A 21313-nucleotide genomic window follows, 5' to 3' on the forward strand; every position below is an offset into this window, starting at 1 on the left:
AAATAAATAAATAAATAAAAATACTTAGTCCTCTTTTTTTCTGTTCTGATCTCACTACTCTTGCGCCTCTTCTGATGGATCTGTAAAATGATATAATGAATGAGAGTCGCGCAGGAGGGATGAAGGCAGCGAGCAGAGAGACAGAGGATATGATATATTAGGCTCATAAAAATTCTGCCTTTGTTATTCCCACTCATTTTTATATGTGAAGCTTATTAAAGCGCACACCTGCCAGGGTCCTCAGGCAGTCTTGTGTGTGTGTGTGTGTACTTGTGTGAAATGATGTGTGTATGTGTAACTGCTCACACACCAACTGAACTTGATGTTTAACAATTGCTTCTGTTTCATGTGTGGTCAGGTTTTCACACTCATCAGTCCACATTTCTGTCCTCAGGTCCCCTGTGTTCTCCCCACTATAGCGCCACCTCCCAACGGGTGTTCAGGACACGGTACAAGATGGTGACCCGTCCTGGCTCCAGCTCGGCGCACACCCTCCACTACAACCCCACCCTCTCCTGGAGAGCCAAGAGGATCCAATCAGCCAGGTAAATACATATTGCGGACACACACACCTGGGGGTCTGGGTTTAAAATGGCTGATAGCCCTGTCTTTTTTGTCCCAGTCATGAGCAGAGTGAATGGAAGAGGTTGGAAATGTATGGTGCTAATTTTTACACAGTAGATAACGCAGAGAATAAAGCATTTATACCCATGTGGTCTTCACATTAATTTTGTCATTAAAGCCCCATCCATCATCCATACCTTATTTATTTATCATTTTTAATTTTATATATGTAATTTTTTATATTTATATATTAAAAAAAAAAACCTTACTTTCTACCTTTAATTCTCTATGTCCTCTATGGCCTCTACTCAGACCATAAACATCCAGTAATTTAAATTTCACATAATTAATCATTTATATGCATTTTGTCCTCATATCAGTTGAAAACCTGAGTCTCTCTGACAGGCTGTTCACTTTGGTTGCTTTGTTTTGCTTTAATTTGTATTGTTAAATGGTGGGTTCAGGATGAGGGACCTGGCTCAGGGCGGTGACTGTTTTGTTGAGACATTACAAAGTCCCAAAAGTCCTGACGACAGTTTTTAAGGCTCTTTTTGTGAATACAAGCTGTGAAAATTTTTTTTGTTGACTGAGACCTTGGATAATTGTACTGTATTAATACAAACCCTAGACCTTGTTTATGGTTCAGCACCATGTGGGGGCCCCCTTAGAATTGCTTGTTTTGTCTGGTGAATTATTAAAATTGACTGAGAAATAATTTTGAAACCTGAAATCAGAGAATATTCAGCATTTTTGTACGATAATCACTGTTTTCTGTCAAAAAATCATTTCATTACCCTGCTGTTGATAAAGGAATATGGAATCTTGTGTGACTAAATGGTGACAGAAATTACTTGTTTATAGCCCTGAAACGTGACCAGTGTGTTGAGACCATCTCAGAGAGAAAAGGGTTTACTAATGTTGAAGCAACAGCCATTCCTGGACGATGAAGGTTAAAGCCTCTGTCATGGCTTTATCACAAGGGAAAGATGCACTACACCTCAAATCCATGAGCCAGTTGGTGTTCAGCTCTGATCTCTGTTTGAATAGAGGTTATGAAAGCTGTTACCAGGTTGTTGTGGTTGGTTTTGATGATCTGTTAATGTGCAGAGAATTAGCGAGCTGTTCTTTGTGGAAACTGGCTGCGGTATGACTACACAATCTCGCACACACACTCACACACACTGAAAATTACATTAAGGTACATTTTCCACTCTGTGCGTTGTTTTATCGACATTTCTTAAGATATTGAAGTCCAATATTTGTGTTCTTCAAATGCTTATTTATCAACATATTTTCTCTCTCACTTCTTGTGGTAACACTTAGATGAGTTTATGTGATGATTTTTTAGATATTACATTTGAAAGTAGGTTTTCCAGAGACAATGAAGGCTGGAACAGATTTTGTGTTGGGACTCATTCCAATTCTCATGTGGCATGCCATTAGTGCTAAATGTAAAATATGTTGTCTTAATAATTTGGAGCAATCCGTCCTTTAAGGTTTTTATTAGTGTGGATAGCTGTTAATATTAAAGTCTTTTTGTGTATTGGTGAATGAGGGGTGGGGTTCATTTGTGTAATCCAGATTTGGTGAGAGAGAAAGCTGCGGACAGTGGCTGGGCTCACCCTCTGTTGACTTATTACTATTCATTTAGCTGCTGCAGTAAATATTGATTCATCAAGGGATTTTCAATTTGAGCCCTGTGACATCTTGTGAAATATCACCAAGTGTGTAGAAGAGAGGAAGGAGATAGGGAGGAAAGGGGGACAGGTTGGGTCCTTAGGGATAGTGGATCAAATCCCCCCTGCCCCCCATTCCTCCCTTACCCAATTCATTCTCATGCTTATCTATCTGCTTAACTTCAAAAAACCTCCACCTTTATCAGTTTGCAGCTAATGAGTAGAGCATGAGCTCATCTTCTTTGCTCTTAACTACTGAATGCTGCTCCTCATCAGACCTGCCTGTCAGACCCGTTGGACCCTGTCCTCATACTCAATCTGTACCTGATCATAGCTGAAATCCTCACTGAGACCAGCCTCGACCAAACAATTCCAAATTTCAAAGCTATTCATTTCGGTTTGATGATCCTTCTGTAAGATATATTCATTCATTCATTCATTCATTCATCTTCAACCGCTTGGAGCGAATCCCAGCTCACATTGAGCAAGGATGGGGTACACCCTGGACAGGTCACCAGTCCATCACAGGGCCAACAAACAGAGACAGAGACCAACAGCCACTATCACTCACACTCAGACCTACGGACGATTTATAGTCACCAGTTAACCCAAACCTGATGTCTTTGGAGACCCACGCAGGCACAGAAACCAGCCCCGCAACCTTCTTATTGTGGGACCACAGCGCTAACTACTATGCTGCCCCCGTAAGATATATTATTTAATAAAAATCTTTTTTCTTTCTTTCAACATGGACAACCAGCCAGCTCAAGTGTCAAACATGAGCATCTAATGTAAGCGTAGAGATGGAACCAAAAAGAGCCTTAGGTTGCAGATTTGAGACGAAGATTAAATTCAAAACTCAAACATAAGGCCAAACTAATTGCCTGAATTAAGACATTTAGACAATTCAAGAGTCCTCTTTAAAGTGTTAAGAACTCTGAGGGCCACTTCATTATATCTATATTTATTTATAGCATTTCATTGAGGTGTGCCAAATCTATTTACATATTTACTGAACCAAACTTTAATCTACTTATGGCAGATGCTTCCTGTTCCTAGATCTACAGGAAGCGAATTTGGCCATACCCAGCATGCTCAGTGGGATGGTTCGGTGAATTACTGCCAGGCAGCAGTTTGAAGGGCCGTAGGAAGCGGCTGCAGTATTTCAGCCACCGCCATCAGAAAATAGATATAATCTCAACATTAACTCCATTAATGGTAGGAGTAGAATTAAGAAAGCCGTAAAACACGCACACTGCAGGGAAAATTACTGCAGCTCCTCCTTTCATCTCTCCAAAACATACGCCCAGTTCTTCTCTCCCATGTCACTGCTTCAATTTTCTACAACTATGTTTTCTCTTTTTCTTTTTCTCCTTAATGACAATATAAGAAGAATTCAGCCTCACTTCTACATCTGACTGTTTATTGCCTCGTCTTCCACTTGTCTCTGTCTCTGTCTGATTTATTTCTGCCATAAATGTTAAAGCCCCCAACATGGCAGGACATCCCCAACCCCAAATAGGTAGACTATTTTTGAGTGCATAGATCTACACACACACACACACGCACGCACACACACACTCTCACACACACTGGGTTCAGGCGCTCATCTCCTTTAGTGCTTCAGTATCGATTATTTCAGGATGTAAGAGACTGGGCAATAAAGTGAAGCAGTGCTCCTTCTTCTTCACTTCTCTCCTCCTTTTCCCGCATTCACTCCCCCATTCATCCCCTTTTATATCCCCCAATTCATTCATTTACTCATTACCCATCACCTTAGTCATCCACCTGTCTCCAACAGTCCCATGTTATGAGGCTCTTGTGGTGCTGTTCCCACCGTAGATCCTCCCTGGCTCATCTCAAAAGAGGATTTTCTTCATTAAAGTCGGCTCCCTTTAAGTTATAGGATTGTATTGCATAATGTCACTGCTTCAGTTAACCATAAGTACCTGATGAGGAGCAGCAGTCCCTCACTGTAGGAATTAGCCAGATTACTTTTTTTTGTGTTAGTTTGGTTTATTTTTTTGCTTAGCTCTGTTTCAAGGGTAACTGTTTCCCAATATGAGCCTGCTAATGCTTGGGTTGCTGACAAATAGACAAGGGCAGCATTATTCTGAGCAGTTGCACGACCCTCCAAATTCTTCGCTGTCACTAAAACAAAAGTCGGATCATTCATCAACACTGTGGGTAATGCTGAATTGCACTCTCCTCTATCTTTGTATTGCTTGGCCAGAGTAGTCCACGTGCACATACCTGCATGCCCATACACACAAATGAAAAAAACTAGCATGGCAGACCAGTCTCCAAAGACTTTTTTTTTTTTTTTTGCCCTTGCCCCTCCTCTGTTCCACATGCTTTCTTCTTTTTTGTGGATTTTCAGTTCTTTCTATGTGACCTCAAGTCATTGTCTTTCTGCTTTACTTATTTTATGAAATATTTAGAATAATTACAATTAAATTATAATCATTAAATATTTCAGGGCTGAATCGACTGGTCTCTTAGTCCATTAGTTGACAAAAAGTGAGAACTTGCTGTCGCTGTCTGTTCTTAACGCACTGTAGTTAGAGTGTAAATGTTGTTGCACTATTGCCAAGTTAAATATTTAACTTTTGGCATATTTCTTATTATTTTTTCAAGAATATGACTGTACAGTCACAATATTGCCTTTTTTTTGTTTGTTTTGCTTAAAAAAAAAAAACTTAAGAGTGTAGAAATTATTTATACAGATATTTTGGTTCCATCTAAAACCGTAGGTGCCGCTTCAGCTCTTTATTTGACACTCTCGGTGGCCATATTTTACACTTTGACAATGTTTTACTTTGTTGTGACATCACAAAGTTTCACTTTCGCAATTTTAACATAAAACTGATTTAGATTCAGGAAATTGACTGACATCAATTTAGAGAGATTATGGATCTTTTCAGTAAACATCCATACTGAGTGAAGACTGCAGTGCTGTTATTATCTTGCTTCCACAGAAATTGTTGAAACAGGTTTTGTAAAAAGCTTTTCTAACCAACTAATATCTAATAGTTTGTTGCAATAGCCTTAAGGATGGGCACACTAAAGGCCTTAAAACCCCAAACAAGGAGCTGAAAGAAACTTCAAAAAACTGATATTAGGCTTGTTACCAGTAGTCAATATAAAAAAATATTGATAAGCTGTGCTTTCAATTGTTTTGCAATTTGGATGATGACTAGGTCTCAAAGGCCTCCTAGATAAACAATAGCAACCATTCACTGAAACAACCTGGCTGTCCAACAGGTGAGGATTTGTGCATCAGATGAGCCAGGGAAATTTGTGATATTTGTGAACAGATATCCTCTGGAGGTCAAGAACACCATGGGAAAGGGGCCAAGGAGAGTCTGGAGGCAGAGAGGAAAACTCTGCCTTTCCCTAGTGTTTTACTTTCTATAATCTTCACTGTTTTCTCTCCTCCTCTCTTATTACAGGCAGATTACCTTATTGTGTAGGTAACTGCTCCCACAGAGGCTGTTTCCTCTAATGGTTTTAGACCTGAGGCCAAAACTCATTCACGTCGCTCACACTGGTCTGGTGATTAGAATGTGTATATCCAAGCAAAAACCTAAAGTCGTAAGTACTAGACACAGTTTAAACTGTAGTTAAGTCAAAATTTCTTGACTTCGGATGAGTTTGATGTTGAGTTGTTATGTTTTTCCTTCGGTGATGACAGTCAGACATTGTTTGGAAGTTTTTTTCGTTTAATTCTTGTTTAGATTTCAGTTTAACAGTTTTAACCCATCTTGGGCTGGGAGAGTTGGGCCATTTAATGCATTACACATCTAGATTTTTGAAAGCTGCACACTCTTCGAGTCTTTGTGCCCTAAGGTGACCACCTCATGTTTACATGGAGGGACTTGCAGAGAGCAAATTCCTTTACTTGATTCTGGCCGGTGACCTTTGACATCCCCCTCTCTCCCCACATTTTCTGCCTATGGTGAATTTGCACTGAGTTACTGACTCAAAACCACAAACCTGATGTGAAAATGTCCTCACAGACTGGCTCTTGCACCCCAGTTCACCCCCCTGACTGCAGCCCAGTGTCAGGGTTAACTGCCGTCTGTGTTAACTGTTCATGTCATATCCCCATTAACCTCCATTGTGGCTCCCCAGCCCGCCCAGTCCTTGTTTAAGCCTCCCTGGTTGACAGTCAACGCTCGAACATTAGCCTCCATTACAGCTCCCCTGGCTGCAGTTGCCCTGTGTAGGGCAGCCACTGATCAGTGAAACTGAATGTCTGTGCCTCTGAGTTATGGCACGCAGTCAGGTAGGCCTTGTGCGTGAATGCAACTGATAGCTGATATTTGCTCGCTGATTCACTTATTTGCAGCATCGGAGCAGCTTTCCACAACCTGCAGTGCATTAAGCGTCTGTGTCAGTTGTTTTGTGCGTGGCATGCGTTTGGGGTAACCCTCTCTTCTCTGTGTAATGGGAGGCATGAACTCTCGCTCTAAACCCATTTCCAGCCAATCTGAAATACGGCAGCAAATTACCTCCAGTGGCGCCCTGCCCCAATCCGCCCCAAATAGAAGTGACAGGACAGTGCAATTTATCGCCATAACCCCTGCACCGCCCCACCACCCCACAGTATCCCTGCACATATTCAGCCCCCACACACATACACAAGTCTACTGAGTGGCTCCTGAATGGTGAGCATAAGTGTGCAGAGGCCTGTGATTGTGTGCACTGTACATACTCTAGAAGAACAGTGTTGTGATGCTGCTTGTGTGTATCTGTGTGTGGTCTCTATGCTCCAGTGTAGGGGCCAACCTCACTGCTCTGGCCCCCTGCCCTACCTATTATCTCATTGATTTCCTCCTCTCCTCTTTTCAATTCTCTCCATTTCCACACTGCCGTCCTTTCCATTAGAGGAGCAATTTAACAGAGTGCTATGACATGGGAGGGAGGGAGCGAGAGAGAGAGAGATGGGGGGAGGATGGGAAACATAGAGTGAGCAGGGGAGATAAAGTGTACAAGGTGGAGAAAAGATGGCTCAAAGAGGGTGATACAGTAATATCATTCCAGCATGACTCAGAATTTCACAGTTTGTAAACAGAGCTTCAGGGACAGTTATAGTAATTCCATTGTGTAATAGACGGCACTTAATATACATGATTTAAAAAAAAAAAAAAAAAAAAAGTTTATCTCTTATTTCATCTCCTCTTTCGCTTGTCTTGTTCCTTGCAGGAGTTTCCTTCAGAATCGTCTTCGAGCTCCTCATGACAGACACTCACCATTCACCCAGCACTGGAGAGGTGGAGGCGGCGGCGCCATGTGCTGGATCGGTGGCTCCCTGTACCGAGTGTCAGCCAATAAGCTGTCCCGCACAGTGGCATCTAACTTGTCAATCAGTCGAGCAGGTGCGCTGATGATCAGTACAGATGATGTGGTTATTATTTATCTCTCTCTGAATCAAAAACAACAATTACAAGAATTTGATCATTCAGAGCTGAGGTGCAGAAATTACTCATTAACACAGTTGGCTTTCATTTATTTATATTAAATAAGAATGAAGAGAAAAGACCCACTTTTAACATCTTGTGCATCTAGAACTGCGTCTCTTTTTTCTTACTTTTTTACTTTCATGGGAAAAGTCACTCACTTGAGTTTTAATGAATCGGTTGCCCATGAGTTTTACATTTATTATGCATACTCCAGTCATTCGTAAATGGGGATCATTTCTTGTTTTAGCAACTGCTAAGAAGAGGCTGATTTTACATCTTCAAATTTCTGCAGAATCAATCTGAATGTACTCAGTGTAGGTGAACGATAAAAAGATGGTTGTGTGTTTTTGTATCTATGTCTGAAGGAGCTAAAAAGTCAAAGAAGCGACATAGTTTGTTCAAGTTAATACAACAAAATCATCAGAGAACAAACTGTTTAAACATATTACTGTTGATGCTCTTTTTTTTCGTTCTGGTTCAAATTTAACTTGGGGTCACCTATTTCCTTTTTTAATGCTAATTTTTAGTTGCTTCAAGATAGACTAATGAGTAAACAGTTAACAGGAATGTCTGTGCAGACAGATCTGGATTCATTAGTGGGATTTTATCCATCAAAGAGTTAAAATGTGAACTCATGAAGTGCTTTGGAGGAGATTTCAAAATAACCAGATTTGTATGGTGATATATTCTAAACATATCATGATGTGATTTATAGGCCACATCGCCCAGATCGGGTACCTAATAGATCCCTGTAAAACATTAATGTCTTCATTTAAACAGGCGGTATGTGTTATGGATTAGAATTTCCCAATACATGTGCAATAACTAAAACCAAATCAGTGGTTAGCATTCATCTCAAGATTCTACATCTGAAACTAAAGCTAGGTATTAGCTGAACACTTTGAATCTTCTCTCTCATTTAATAGTAGCCCATGATGCTTAATAATTTTTGATAGTTTAAGCTCCAGTATATTTCATTCAGTGCTACGAAGGTGCTGAGGTTCACTACTCTGGCCTACTCGGGACGTGCCTGACGAGTAGAGGGCAGTAAATCTGTGTGCCCCTAGAGGTGATACAAGGGTTTTAATTCATGTTTGTGGCTGCAGCTCTGTCCACATGCTCTCTAATGGACTTAGTAGAGCTGGCTGGATTTGCCATCTAAAATAATAAAGTTGTCATCTGTCAGAGCAGTGAGGGGGAGGGTCTGTAGAACTGGATGGTTCAGATTAAAGCCTGGATCTGCCTCCACTTCCTTCAGGCTTCTCCCTTACACACACCCTCTAGCAACTATACCTGCAGGAGAAATTGAAGAGCTCCACTCAGTTGAAATCGTGACCAGCATCCAAACACACATTCCTACATCCTCCACAAACATGCCTCAGGTGTGCTCTCATGTCTTTCCCCCTGCCGAGCACCTCATTTGTTTCTGGTCTATAGCCACCGGCCTGAAAGCCTTAAAATCCACTTACATCACACCATAGCCCGAACTGTCGAAACGCTTCCAAAATTAGAGGTTAACCGTCATCTGTCATGCCAACCTGCTCACCTCCTTGTCCTCTCGGGTGCATTGGGTACATAGTCAGACAGAGCCGGACGTCACGTTTGGCTTTGACACTTACACGTCAAACCACTAAACTATAAATAACCACTTACATATCAGTTTGTTATTGCATCTGGCAGCACAAACACACTCAGACAGCAGACAGCTTTAACAGTACTTTTAAATGTTATTTTAGGAAAGATGTACGTAATATCACACTATTAAGCAATGTTAAATAGATACCTAAACTATTAATGAACAAATGAAAAGAAAAGAGAAAAAAAATTAAACCCTGTTTTCAATGAGTAGTTGTCATACTAAACATGCCACGACAAAGGCTTTTAAAACATGGCCACAGCTATTTAGAAGTTATTTGGGTATATCATACGAAATATAACATATTTCATTTTATTATCTCTCTCTGCAAACACTGTCCTCCACAGGTTGTTCGCACTGACACCCCACAATAAGAAAGCTGCAGGTCTGGTTCCCTGCGTGGGTTAGGCATTTTTGGGTTAACTGGTGACTCTAAATTGTCTGTTGTGAGTGGTTGTTGGTCTCTGTCTGTCTCTGTGTGTTGGCCCTACAATGGACTGGCAACATGTGCAGGGAGTACCCTGCCTTCGCCCAATATGAGCTGGGATTAGATTAGATAATACTTTATTGATCCCCATCGGGGAAATTTGAATGCCACAGCAGCACAAGGCAAGAGAACAGGTGACAAATAAAGAAATTACATAGGACACAGAGGACAGGTCTTAAAAAAAACATTAAGCAAGACAGAGACAACAATAAGATAAAATAAAAAACTACTACAAGAACAAAGTGACAAAGTTGCAGATAAAGTGACCAGACACTAAATAAAGATCAGACAGCTAGGTCAGAACTGTGTGCTGTCCAAACTGCTGTTTTACAGTTTGGCAGTGGGCATAAAGGAGCGTCTGAAGTGTTCAGTTCTGAACCGGGGTGGGTTGATGCGCTGGCTGAAAGAGCTGCCCATCAGCCACGGCTCGTCATGAAGAGGGTCAGAGTCTCCGGCATGCCCTGAACCCGGAAATGGATAAGCGGTAGATGTTGAATGACTGAACGAATGCTACGTTTTAACAAAACCTTGATCAATATAATTTTTCAGTTGCGGATTAATCTTTTCCCAACTTTGGGAAACTTGAGTCTTGATATCTTTAAAAAGACATATTCAAACTACCATCTAGTTTGATCTCCAGTCTCCATTTTTAATGCTATAACAATCTCCAATAACAACAGGTTAGAACAGAGGATCTAAGTCTCTCTTCTGATCAGCCCTAAAATCCTGCCATGTTAGATGACCTCCAGGTGGGTGGGTCTTGAGATATGGCTGTGGACAGTCATGACATCACAAAGTTCCACGTCCTGACAGTTGGTTTTAAGGTTCAGCTTCCACATAGTCTGTGAGCATTTCTTTGATAATTTCATTCTATGAATATAGAACCTGTACTTGATTTAGAATAAAAAGACACAGAAGTTTCTCTATATAAAGCCTGGTATTCTCCAAATCTCTTTTCTTTTCTCCACATTCAGGAAGGTCCTCCAGCCCCCACAAGTCAACTATGATCCCTGCTTGGATCCGCCCCTCAAGCACTCGTCACTTAGCCAGGTATATTTTTTACAACCTGTATCATTTCCTCCCATTTGGTGTGAGCGTTCCCAAATACATAACCAACTTTAAAGCTGTTAATTAATAGCATTTATATGTGGCCCATCTTGCTAGTCCTCTTCATCCAACTGCCCCAACTTGAAATCAAAACCAGCTAAGTGTGTTGCATTTGATCCTCTTCACTCTCTCTCTCCCAAGTATTAACTGCCTTTCATCACTCTCAGCTAAGAGCTGCAAAGCCAGAAGTCATCTAAAAATTAAAATTAGCATATGGACGATACCTACACCCAAAACCTGTCATAAGGGCAGGGAGTTGAAACTTTAATCTTGGCATAGTTTTTCTACAACAGACTGGCTGATTTTTGATTTGTGGATACCTTTGTCTTTCTTCTATGAAACAAGTCGTGCAGTTCAGCGAAGCCTCGCCATAATCAGACACGCTCGTCAGAAGAAGCAGCAGAAACAGTACTGCATGTACTACAACCGCTTCGGCAAGTGCAACCGCGGTAACAACTGTCCCTACATCCATGATCCAGAGAAGGTGGCTGTATGCACAAGGTGATGTGAGAGAGCAGTTTTAACTTGGGGAGGGATCAGGCTGAGTTACAGGAGGGAAGACTAAATGTTTCTTTAAAGTTTGATCTTGATACTTGATCTTCAGAAAACAGAAAAGATCTCCGTCCAATTTACCCATTTCATATTTGCTGGGGGTGAAATTGTGATTAAGACATCTGGAGTCCCAGATGAAAAAGTCGCACTAGCATTTGGCTCCAACAATTGAAAGACTCGGTCCCAATAGACCAACTCCAAACTGTCCAAAATGTTTACAGCCTGGAGCAAAAACATTTTTGACTGCAACAGCTAATTTCCTCCATGACAACTGTACTGGGGGAAGCAGGGGGTATTTTTTTATAACTCACCTGTTTACATTTTATTAAGGATGGGGTTAGCAAGGTATTTTAATGTGCAGAATCTCTGCTTGTTTGCTCACCATAAAAGGAACAGGAGCTGAATCACATGAGTACTGTAGTGTTTTAGGGCCTGTTGCTTGGTACCACTGCAAAAAAGACATGATTTTCTGAAAAACAATGCTGGGATAGTTTTGGTCATATCCAGATATTCACTGGAAGATGTGGGGGATTTCTGCGTCTCTGTGTTGAATGTATCCATCCCACCTTACCTCTATGAAGGTTTGTTGTTTGTTGATTCTTGGTTGTTGGCTGTGCAGGTTTCTGCGAGGGACATGCAAACAGGCGGCCGGGGCCTGCCCATTCTCCCATAAGGTGGCCAAGGAGAAGGTAACAGACTTGTGTTCCCCCACACACCAACTAGATTTTGAACCACATAATGTTTTATGGGTTTTCACTGTATGGCCAGCGTCCAGTACAGTATGTACTGTTATGTATCATGTTTGCTTTTTTTGGCTCGACTCCTGTTTCCATGACACAGGTTAACACAGCCACACAGCTTGTGGCTGGAGGGTTGTGGTCAATCTACACACCAATGGGGCATTAAGAATCTTTTTTTTTTTTTTTTTTTTTTTAAGAATTACTGTCTGCTTCTGATTTGCACATTGAGAGAAATGGAGCTCGGTCTCCACCTCAGAGCTGTGGTTAACTCAACTGAGGACCAGATGCTATGAATGAAAATTATTGTAGTTAACGCATGGATAATTTGTCAATATCAAATTTGATAATGGTTTAACACTGACTAAAATTTCAGTACAACAGAGGACTGTGATAATTTTAAGTCACAATCTTCAAATTTCATCAGCCAGTTTACTGTAAGGTTTATCTTTTTTAAAATTTCCATTATTTGCAGCTCTAATATGCAAAAATACATCTGTATATCTGAACTGTATATAAATACAAATATGGCTGCAATTTAAATAAAAACAAATAGGTGATTAGCCGTCATTTTACCTTGTGTCACCTGTTAGCTCCACATTTGGCTATGTGCATGGGTGTCAGTCTGTGTGCGCGTGCCCAGTTGTTCTCTTGTCTGTTTAAGGGAAAGTGTCACGATTCAAAAAGGGAAAGCCATTTTCCCTTTTTTCTTTTTTACTTGAGACAACAACACTTCAACAGGTGCGTTGCCTCACCCTTCACACACAGACACACACACACACACAATGCCCTGCACCTGTGTTGGTTGTCACACTGCAGCCTATAAGTGCTGAGAGCCCAGCTGTCTGTTTGTAATGCCACCTCTCCATCAGCCCCCACCCCACCTCATCTCAAAAAGCTTTGGCCCCTCCCTCTACTGGATACGACCACTCTTTTTGTACAGGAGTCGGAGAGAAGGGGGTTGATTTGTCATTTGGGGCGTGAGGGTGTACAGGGTTATCAACCCAGTAGCCTCTCAAACTTGATCTGCGCACTGGTTCATATAGGCAAGCACCAATCTTGAATCCTACACCCAAACCTCCTGTTCCTCCACTACCACAAATACCACGAAACCAGACACCCTTGCCTACTCCCCCGGTATCAGCCTCCCATCACCCTGGAACCCCATCCCTGTCTTCCCCCTCCAGCACTTGTCCAGTCTGTGCACACATCCAAAGCACATAAACACATCATGAGAGCTGGACAAGCTGCAGCCTGGATAAATATTTCTGTAGCAGTTAATTAGGTAGAGCTGATCTCATCCCAACAAGATGGAGTCCCTCTCACAGTTCGCCCTCCCGCCTCCTGATCTTTTGCCCACTGAGCCCCCCTCTGAGTGGTATATTTAGACCGGCTTCCACCAGGCTCGCCCCCGCAAACCAAACAGTAGATCTCCCTGTACACACGCACACACATGCTGTCAAGACACACATTCACGCTCACTCTGTCGCTGTCAACTGCAATTAAGGTCATTTAGCTGCTCAGTGTGACAGATTACTTGGCAAGAGAGGTACGTCTGATCAGTACATGACAGTGTTGTGGTTTTAGAGCTGTACATCTGTTTACAAACTCTTATAATCTCATGTAATCCCTCACTCTCATAACGTTTGCTTTCCCCCTCTCCCTAGCGTTGTTTGCTTTATTTACATGTGTCTCTTTTTGTTTGTAGAACTTTAGGAAGATATGATATTGACAAAGAACAAAAAAAATTAGAAAAAAAAATGCTTTAGAGGCAGAAAAGACAGCAACAATGTGTTTTTTTTCCTGGGCTTTTGAGGTTTTTTACTATCACAAGAACATATTTAACAAACACCTTATATTGTAACAACTTCTTGTCTAATATTTTTTCAGGAATAATGCCAAATAAAGTGTGTCATTCAGTCAGAGCCAGATCGATCTCAAAATCAATTCAATCTCTTTTTGGACATTTTGCCAATAATTTGTGTGTTTTACACGGAGTCAGATGAGTCGTCATATTTTAATGTAGCAAAACATGGGCTGTCTTCTGATTCAATTGAATTGTTGTAGTTTGTAATTTGATCTTGTCTGTTCAGGTGGCATGAACATTTTCTCATATTTACATATTTGTGTCTGACTTTCCTCAGATGCCAGTGTGTTCTTACTTCCTCAAGGGAATCTGTAACAACAGCGACTGTCCCTACAGTCACGTCTATGTATCACGCAAAGCTGAGGTGTGCGAAGACTTTGTCAAAGGCTACTGTCCGCAAGGAGAGAAGGTAAAAACACTTATTACAGCATGAGCTGTTTATATACAGCAAGTAGACCAAGTTTCTCTTTCTTAAATGTTCGATTTTCTCATCTGTCCATGAACAGATCAGAAACTAACATTCTACCAGAGTAATATAAAAATCTAGCAAAATCAGAGCAAGGAAAATGCATAAATCAGGGAAGAAGAACTGCTTAATTTTCACCAAATTTCACCAAAAGCTTGCTCACTGTTTTGTACTGACACATTGTGCTCCACTCTGACTCTGATTTCCTGAAGTCAATTAAATGAACTCCCAAAAATCTAACTGTATCTGTTGAAACCGTCCAGCCAAGCATCATGTACACTGGTCTTCACCAGCATGGGTTTAACCTGTATGACTGTATCAGATGAGTGGGAGAATGATAATAATACCAACGACTTCATCTTGTTGTTGTTGTTGTTGTTATTGTTGGGTTTTGTTTTGTTTTGTTTTATTTTTGTTTTTTTGGGGAGGGGTTGTTTTTTTATTTTTTATTTATTTTTAGCAATTTGTTTCTTCTTTAAGCTGCTCTCTTCATTTGAATGTACAATTATGTTGTACAACAAGTATACAGTTCCAATGAAGTTAAACTGAGGCTTAAGTAAACAAGTGGTTTGGTAACCAATGCCCACTACACACACAGACATGTACACAGTGACACACAGGCAGGAACAGCTGCAGCGGGTGGTGGTCTATAATGGCATAACTGTAGTGTCTGAGTGACACTTTGAGGGCCTGATGGGTAACAGAGCCACATACACATGGCACTCAAGTTACCCCCCCCCACACACACCTCCACACCTCCACACATGCACTGTCCCCATGTCCACCCCAAATACTACCTCCGCTGATCCCCCTTCTCTGTCTTTACCTCCCTTTGTCTCCCGCCTCTCTCTCCCTCCCTCCCTGGTCCTCACCCCCGCTTGTTTTCAAGTGTCGAGTGTGAAACAGATGCTTTTTCACACTGTCAGACCTCATTTAAATAGTGAATGGGGAAATGAGGCTATAGAAAACAAAAGGGATATTAATATTTATTCTATTAGCTGAAGTGCTTAGGTCTGTGATATTTTTTTTTTTTTTTTTTTTTTTCTCCTCTCCCCTCCCCCCCTGGTTTTTGTATCTGTATGTGCGTGTGTATAGTTGCGCCCGAGTGTGTGTTTATGGAGCACTGCGCTGTGTGTGGCTATGGCAGCCCTATGATGGATAGCAGGCAGTAATTATAGATGGGAAAACTGCTGAGGATGGCACTATGGCCCAGGCAGGCAGACACTCCGGCAGCTCAGGGGTTAAGTCGGCTCTTCACATCCATCCTCCTCCTCCTCCTCTTCTTCATCACAGACTTGCTTCCAGCATGCCTCTTTCTGGCTTTGTCTCTCCCTGTCTGTTCTTTCTCAATTCCCCCTCTTGTTTCCGCACTCAACAGCATCAATTGGTCGCCATGTTTAATCATTCAGATCAAGTCCATCTTCACCATGGAGTCTGTTTGCTTGACTGTCATCTGTTGGTTTTGAGAAATCAGCATTAGTCTAATGTAATTGGCTTTTTTAATACCCACAGGAACATGATGAAGTTGAGTTCATGCCAGTCAGTAATGGAGAACTATCTGTTCTCCTGTTCAATGCAATGATTTGGTGAATTGAGCCTTTTAATGCAGTAATCATCATTTTCACCTTTTTTCCACAAGCAAAAAAAGAAATAAAAAATAAAAATCAGCGTAAAGCAAAGCATTACCTTTATAAGGAGGACTATCAGTCTGAATTTTAACCGTTTAACCAAACTGCTTTTTCTTGTGTATCTTTCTGCAGTGTTATTTGAATTCACATATATTGTCCAAAAAAAGGTCTGAGACCATGAAGAGAGACAGAGAGAAAGAGAGCTCCTTCTTGTCATGCAGGTGTAAAACACACTATTCAAAATGACAGTTTGCTATCAATGCTAAACTCTGCTGTGTTCAAGACAGTGTCACAGAAAGCATGAGCTGATGGATCAGTTTTTGTCACGCACACTATGGAGATCACAAAACAAGTTCTTTCAGGACTGTCTGGAGCTTGTCTGGAGAGAACATTGCTGTTTTCTACTGTAGAATGAATTCACTTCTTTATTTTTTTTATGCCAATGATTCAGTCCCACTTTATCGCACCATGTGGGGGTCGCCATAGTTTGGGTCTTCTCTTTCACAGCCTTAGGAACAAATTAGTGTCCTGTGTGCTCCACACTGCTGTGTCATGTCTACTTGCTGTGCAATATTGAGTTGTTATGAAGCCCTGTCGCTTTCACTGTGAGGTCAGACCTTTAGACAGTCTTTAAGAGCAAATCTGGAATAAGACAACTCTTCCTATCTAATGTTCTGACATCCTGCTCTTTCCTGTACAGTCAATCTACAGTGAAAAAGGTTCAGAGGTCAAACTGGGTAAAGCTCTGATGCATTGTTGAGACAAAGACAATTTATGATCCAGGAAGTCTAGTTTGAGTTGCACATCCTTGAGTATGAAGTAGAAACCCAAAGTAATGTCACCCTTCAGCTTGTGAGCTAACGTGGTGGGGCTGAGTAGGCATGAGGACTGGATCTGACCTGCTCTGTGCTTTCTAGTCTGTTTATCACAGTCATTAATCTGTAGTCCATCAAGAATGTTTTCTTAGATATATAATTCACTCTTCTGCAGTGGAAACCATTTGAACCTGGCTCAAAGTTTTGCCCAATAGGTTCAACAGGGCATCTCTGCTTATTCTTTCACGTCAGCTTGATGCTACACCTCCCCTGCTGTCAACAGAACGGCCTTGTTTTGAATGAATTTAGAAGCTGTGTTTTTTTCTTTTTTCTTTTTTTGTTTGTTTGTTTGTCATCTATTTTTGATGTTGATGCGAGCGCTGCATAAAGTGTGTTGTGAGCCCTCATTTTTCTCACACTTTCTACTGAGTAATCTGAATTGTCCACCAACCTGGGCTCATTTCTTCTGTTCCACTCACTTTAACTTGCCCTAGAAGAGTGTTGGCTTAATAGCTGAGATGTAAATGCATGCTTTGTCCCTTTTTTTTTTTTTTTTTTTTTTATCTTACTGTCTTTTCCAACTCCCACCCTCCCTGCCTTTTTGCTACCTCTCTCAGCGTCTTGGTAAATGTGCTGACTCCTCCTGGTTTTAGCCCTGCAGAGAGCTCCTTAATAGGCCCAAGAGACATCCCAGCATTCCTTAAATCAAGTGGAAAATTGTTAACTTGGTGTGGGATAAAGATGTTCTGTCCACTTTAGCTTTTTCCTCCTATTTCCCATCTCTCGCTCTCTGTCTCTTTATGAAAATGAGGATGTGTGGAGCTGTGGTGAGTGGATGTAGCATTTATAGTCAGTTTTTCAGACACTGTGTTGACGTGCTACAGCTTTAACTCTTGTCGCCCTGTCACATTTGTCTCAAAATGAGATTTCAGATAGTAAATGTCATAATCCTTCATCACCAGACATTTATTTTTCACATCACATTAGGCAGCAGATAATTAGGGGTTAGTTCAGGTTTTTCCTCATCTGTTGTATCAGAGATGCCACAATATCCTGTTTGAGATTTTAAACTCTATCTAAAATGTCAAATTTTTATCCAACTTTAGAAACCAAATTTAAGACATTTTTAATCGAAAAATGTAGAATTCCAGACTCAAAAACCTCAAGACTCATGAAACAAGCTGCTGATCCACTGACATCTTTATCCCACACCAAGTTAACAATTTTCCACTTGATTTAAGCTCCACAATAAAAAGCCCAGACCTTCTGCAACACAGAGAGTGTTGTTTACCAAGGAAGTTCACGTACACCATTGTTATCACTGTTTGCATCCCCCCGTCAGCTGATGCAGCGGTAGCCTGTGAAGTCATCAGCTCCACCACTGCCAAACTACTGACTGAACACCCAGATGCATTCATGTTATATATTTTATTCCCTATGTGTAATGCTGCTGTTACACTGCAATTTCCCAGTCTGGGATAAATAAAGTATCTTTCTATCTTCTATCTATTCTAGAGCAACCAAAAAAGGAGCTGTTGATTTACAGTACTTAGAGTGAATACGAAATGTAATGCACCAGAGTTTAATCAAGTGGAAAAATAATTAGAGCATCATGGTGGTCATTGATTTAACTGTTCAGATCTCATGGAGATGACAGTCTACTGGTATTGTCACTAGTTTGAGAGATCAGACTCAAACAAGTTTGGGGTTTCTGTGATCTATTTAGGCAAACAAATAGTTCAAGAACTGAAATAAATTCATAATTTATTAGTGTTTTGAATTAAGTAAAAATGTAAAGTAGTTTCAATCAGTTAATCACAAATAATAATTAATAGTGAAGATTAAAGATTCTCAAAATGCCCGGTGTTGACGGGCTTGGTGGTGAGATCGGACAGCAGATATAAAACTTTGGGCATCCCTGACTCCAGCAGCAGGTTTGATTTGTTGGTTGAAATGCGTGTCAAAACCACAGCCCCATAAGATTAAATATGATCCTGAAAAAGATTTGACAGCAGGCTAATCCAGGGCCACACTGGCACCCAGCAGCACAGGAACGTGGGGGGGTTCTGACGGTAGCGCATCATGGCTGCTGGGCTCCAGGGAAAGTTGACCAAGAGTCCACAACGTTCCTGGAAAACTGATCTGAAGATCCCTCTCCCCTCCAGAAGCGCACATACACGTACACACACAGACGTATGCACATGTCCCCATACTCTATTTCAGGACTGATCTGCTTCCCGGTCCCACACTCCTCACCCCTCCACACACACACACACACGCACACTCCTTGCAGCCTGCAAGTCCAAGTGAATATAATTAGCTTTTCTGACAGGTGGGAGGGATCAAATCTCGTGGAGAATGAAGCCACCAATTTACACCAGTATTACACTGTCATACACACTCAGTTGCAAACATGCATGTGAAAGCTTGCACGCTCATGCACAATACTCCTCAGCGTGACACTAACTCTGACGCACTTGCTCTACTTGCACATTAAAGGAGAGGCTGTGTGTCTGTTAGAAGTGGTAACTTGAATAAAAGGAACAGACAGAACAACAGAGCAAAATCTGAAAAACGCATTGAAGTTCTTGCTACATGAAACCACATCCTACAAGTCCTGATCCTCAACAAAAATAGATCTGTTTTACTTCTCCTCAAATCAGTCTCTGGCCTGGGAGGGTAAGTCATTGGATACTCTCCAGGTGTTTGTGAACTAGCATGAAATTTAAAGACATATTGTCAGCTTGGAATATAAGGAACGCTGTTTTCTTTAAAGGATGTGCCTTGTTCTTTAAAATGTTGCCTGAGGTATTGGACTGTGTACATCCATGAAAAGTGAGCAGGGACACATAATATAAGGACATGTCTTGTACATGGAGGAACCTCCAGATTTTGACTGACACTCTGAATCACACTGACTCTAATGCTTCTCGCTGGAGTTTGTTTGTTGTATGAGTAGTTGTGACTCTTTGTATATGAGCTGTGGTCTGTGTATCTAACCACCAGTGCAAGAAGAAACATACATTGGTGTGTCCAGACTTCTCAAAGACTGGCTCCTGCCCCAGAGGGACTCGCTGCAAGCTGCACCACCGGCATCAAGCTAAGCGGAGCGGCAGCAACGTCTCCAGTAACCCGGGAAAGAGAACCCGAACCAGGGAGCCCTACAAGGGGTGAGAAACGCTGATTGTTCAGTGTAATCGCTGTTGATACACAGTTGATTCTGGATAGTAATCTCTACACTCTCTTGCAGGTCCCCTCTTTCTGTTGTCATGCCACAAGACCCTCAGGCAGATCCAGGGACAACTGCCACGGGCCCTCTGGAACTGCCATCCTTCATCTCCCTCTCCAGCTCTCCAGAGGAGGCAGACACTCCGGACACGGTGCCAGCAGAGGCTTCGCAGGTTAAAGGTAAGAAAAACTCACAACCCAGCAAGCATAGAGCAGCGCAGAGAGACCAGCAGTGTGCACAAATCAAATTAAATCAGCTTGTTGCTTGAGAGCACATTCATTCATCTTCAACCGCTTATCCATTTCTGGGTGCTGTAGCCACTCCCAGCTCACACTGGGTGAGTGCAGGCTCACCCCGGACAAGTCACCAGTCCATCACAGGACCAACACACAGAGACACTCACAGTCAGGCCTACGGACAATTTAGAGTCACCAATTAACTCAAACGTGATCTTTGGATGGTGGGAGGAAACCAGAGTACCCGGAGGAACCCACCCAGGCCCGGGAACTGAGCCCACGACCTTCTTATTGTGGGGCAACAGTGCTAACCACTGTGCCGCCATGCTGTCCATCACATGAGCACATCATTTGATGATTTACAGGTCAAATGTTTTGGTTGAAGTCTAAATGAAAGATTTTATACATACTGTTGAAAGAGTGATTTACAGTTTAATCCAGACGCCTTCTCAAATTCTTTGTACTCTTCTTTTACAGTAAAATGTCTTAATTGTTGCAAACAGTAATAACAAAAACAAAGTAAATTACAACGATATTGTGGAAAAAAAGACTGAATTGAACTAGGCCAGCTTTGCTTTAGTTCATTAAGGCCATTCATGGAAGGAGGGGGGATCGGTCCAAGCTGCAGGCAGATAATGATGATCAGAGCTAGGCTGTAAGAGTGCCATGAGTGTGATGATGCTCTGGGGGAAAAGTAATAATGCTCAAAGCACAGAGGTAATAATATTTCGGGTTTTAGGCTGGACAGACACACTGCTGAGCTCTGTGCTGACAGACTTGACAGATAGCGGATTAGGAGAGAATCTGTGTCCCCCGATTCCCCCGCCCTCTCCTCACAGTCCCACCAG

General features: G+C 41.7%; 1 protein-coding gene across 1 annotated transcript in view; it reads left to right on the forward strand.

Annotated features, from left to right (window-relative positions):
* The window catches only part of zc3h3 (zinc finger CCCH-type containing 3), a 49651-nt gene that overhangs the window by 27034 nt on the left and 1304 nt on the right, over window positions 1–21313 (forward strand). Inside the window, exons 4-11 of the mRNA XM_029501038.1 lie at window positions 395–545; window positions 7449–7621; window positions 10803–10878; window positions 11281–11436; window positions 12107–12176; window positions 14369–14500; window positions 20007–20170; window positions 20251–20408. Coding sequence (XP_029356898.1) covers window positions 395–545; window positions 7449–7621; window positions 10803–10878; window positions 11281–11436; window positions 12107–12176; window positions 14369–14500; window positions 20007–20170; window positions 20251–20408 — 1080 coding nt within the window. The remainder of the gene's footprint in view (window positions 1–394; window positions 546–7448; window positions 7622–10802; window positions 10879–11280; window positions 11437–12106; window positions 12177–14368; window positions 14501–20006; window positions 20171–20250; window positions 20409–21313) is intronic.

The sequence above is a fragment of the Echeneis naucrates genome, chromosome 4 (genome assembly GCF_900963305.1).
Source record: "Echeneis naucrates chromosome 4, fEcheNa1.1, whole genome shotgun sequence".
In the NCBI taxonomy this organism is placed as follows: Eukaryota; Metazoa; Chordata; class Actinopteri; order Carangiformes; family Echeneidae; genus Echeneis; species Echeneis naucrates.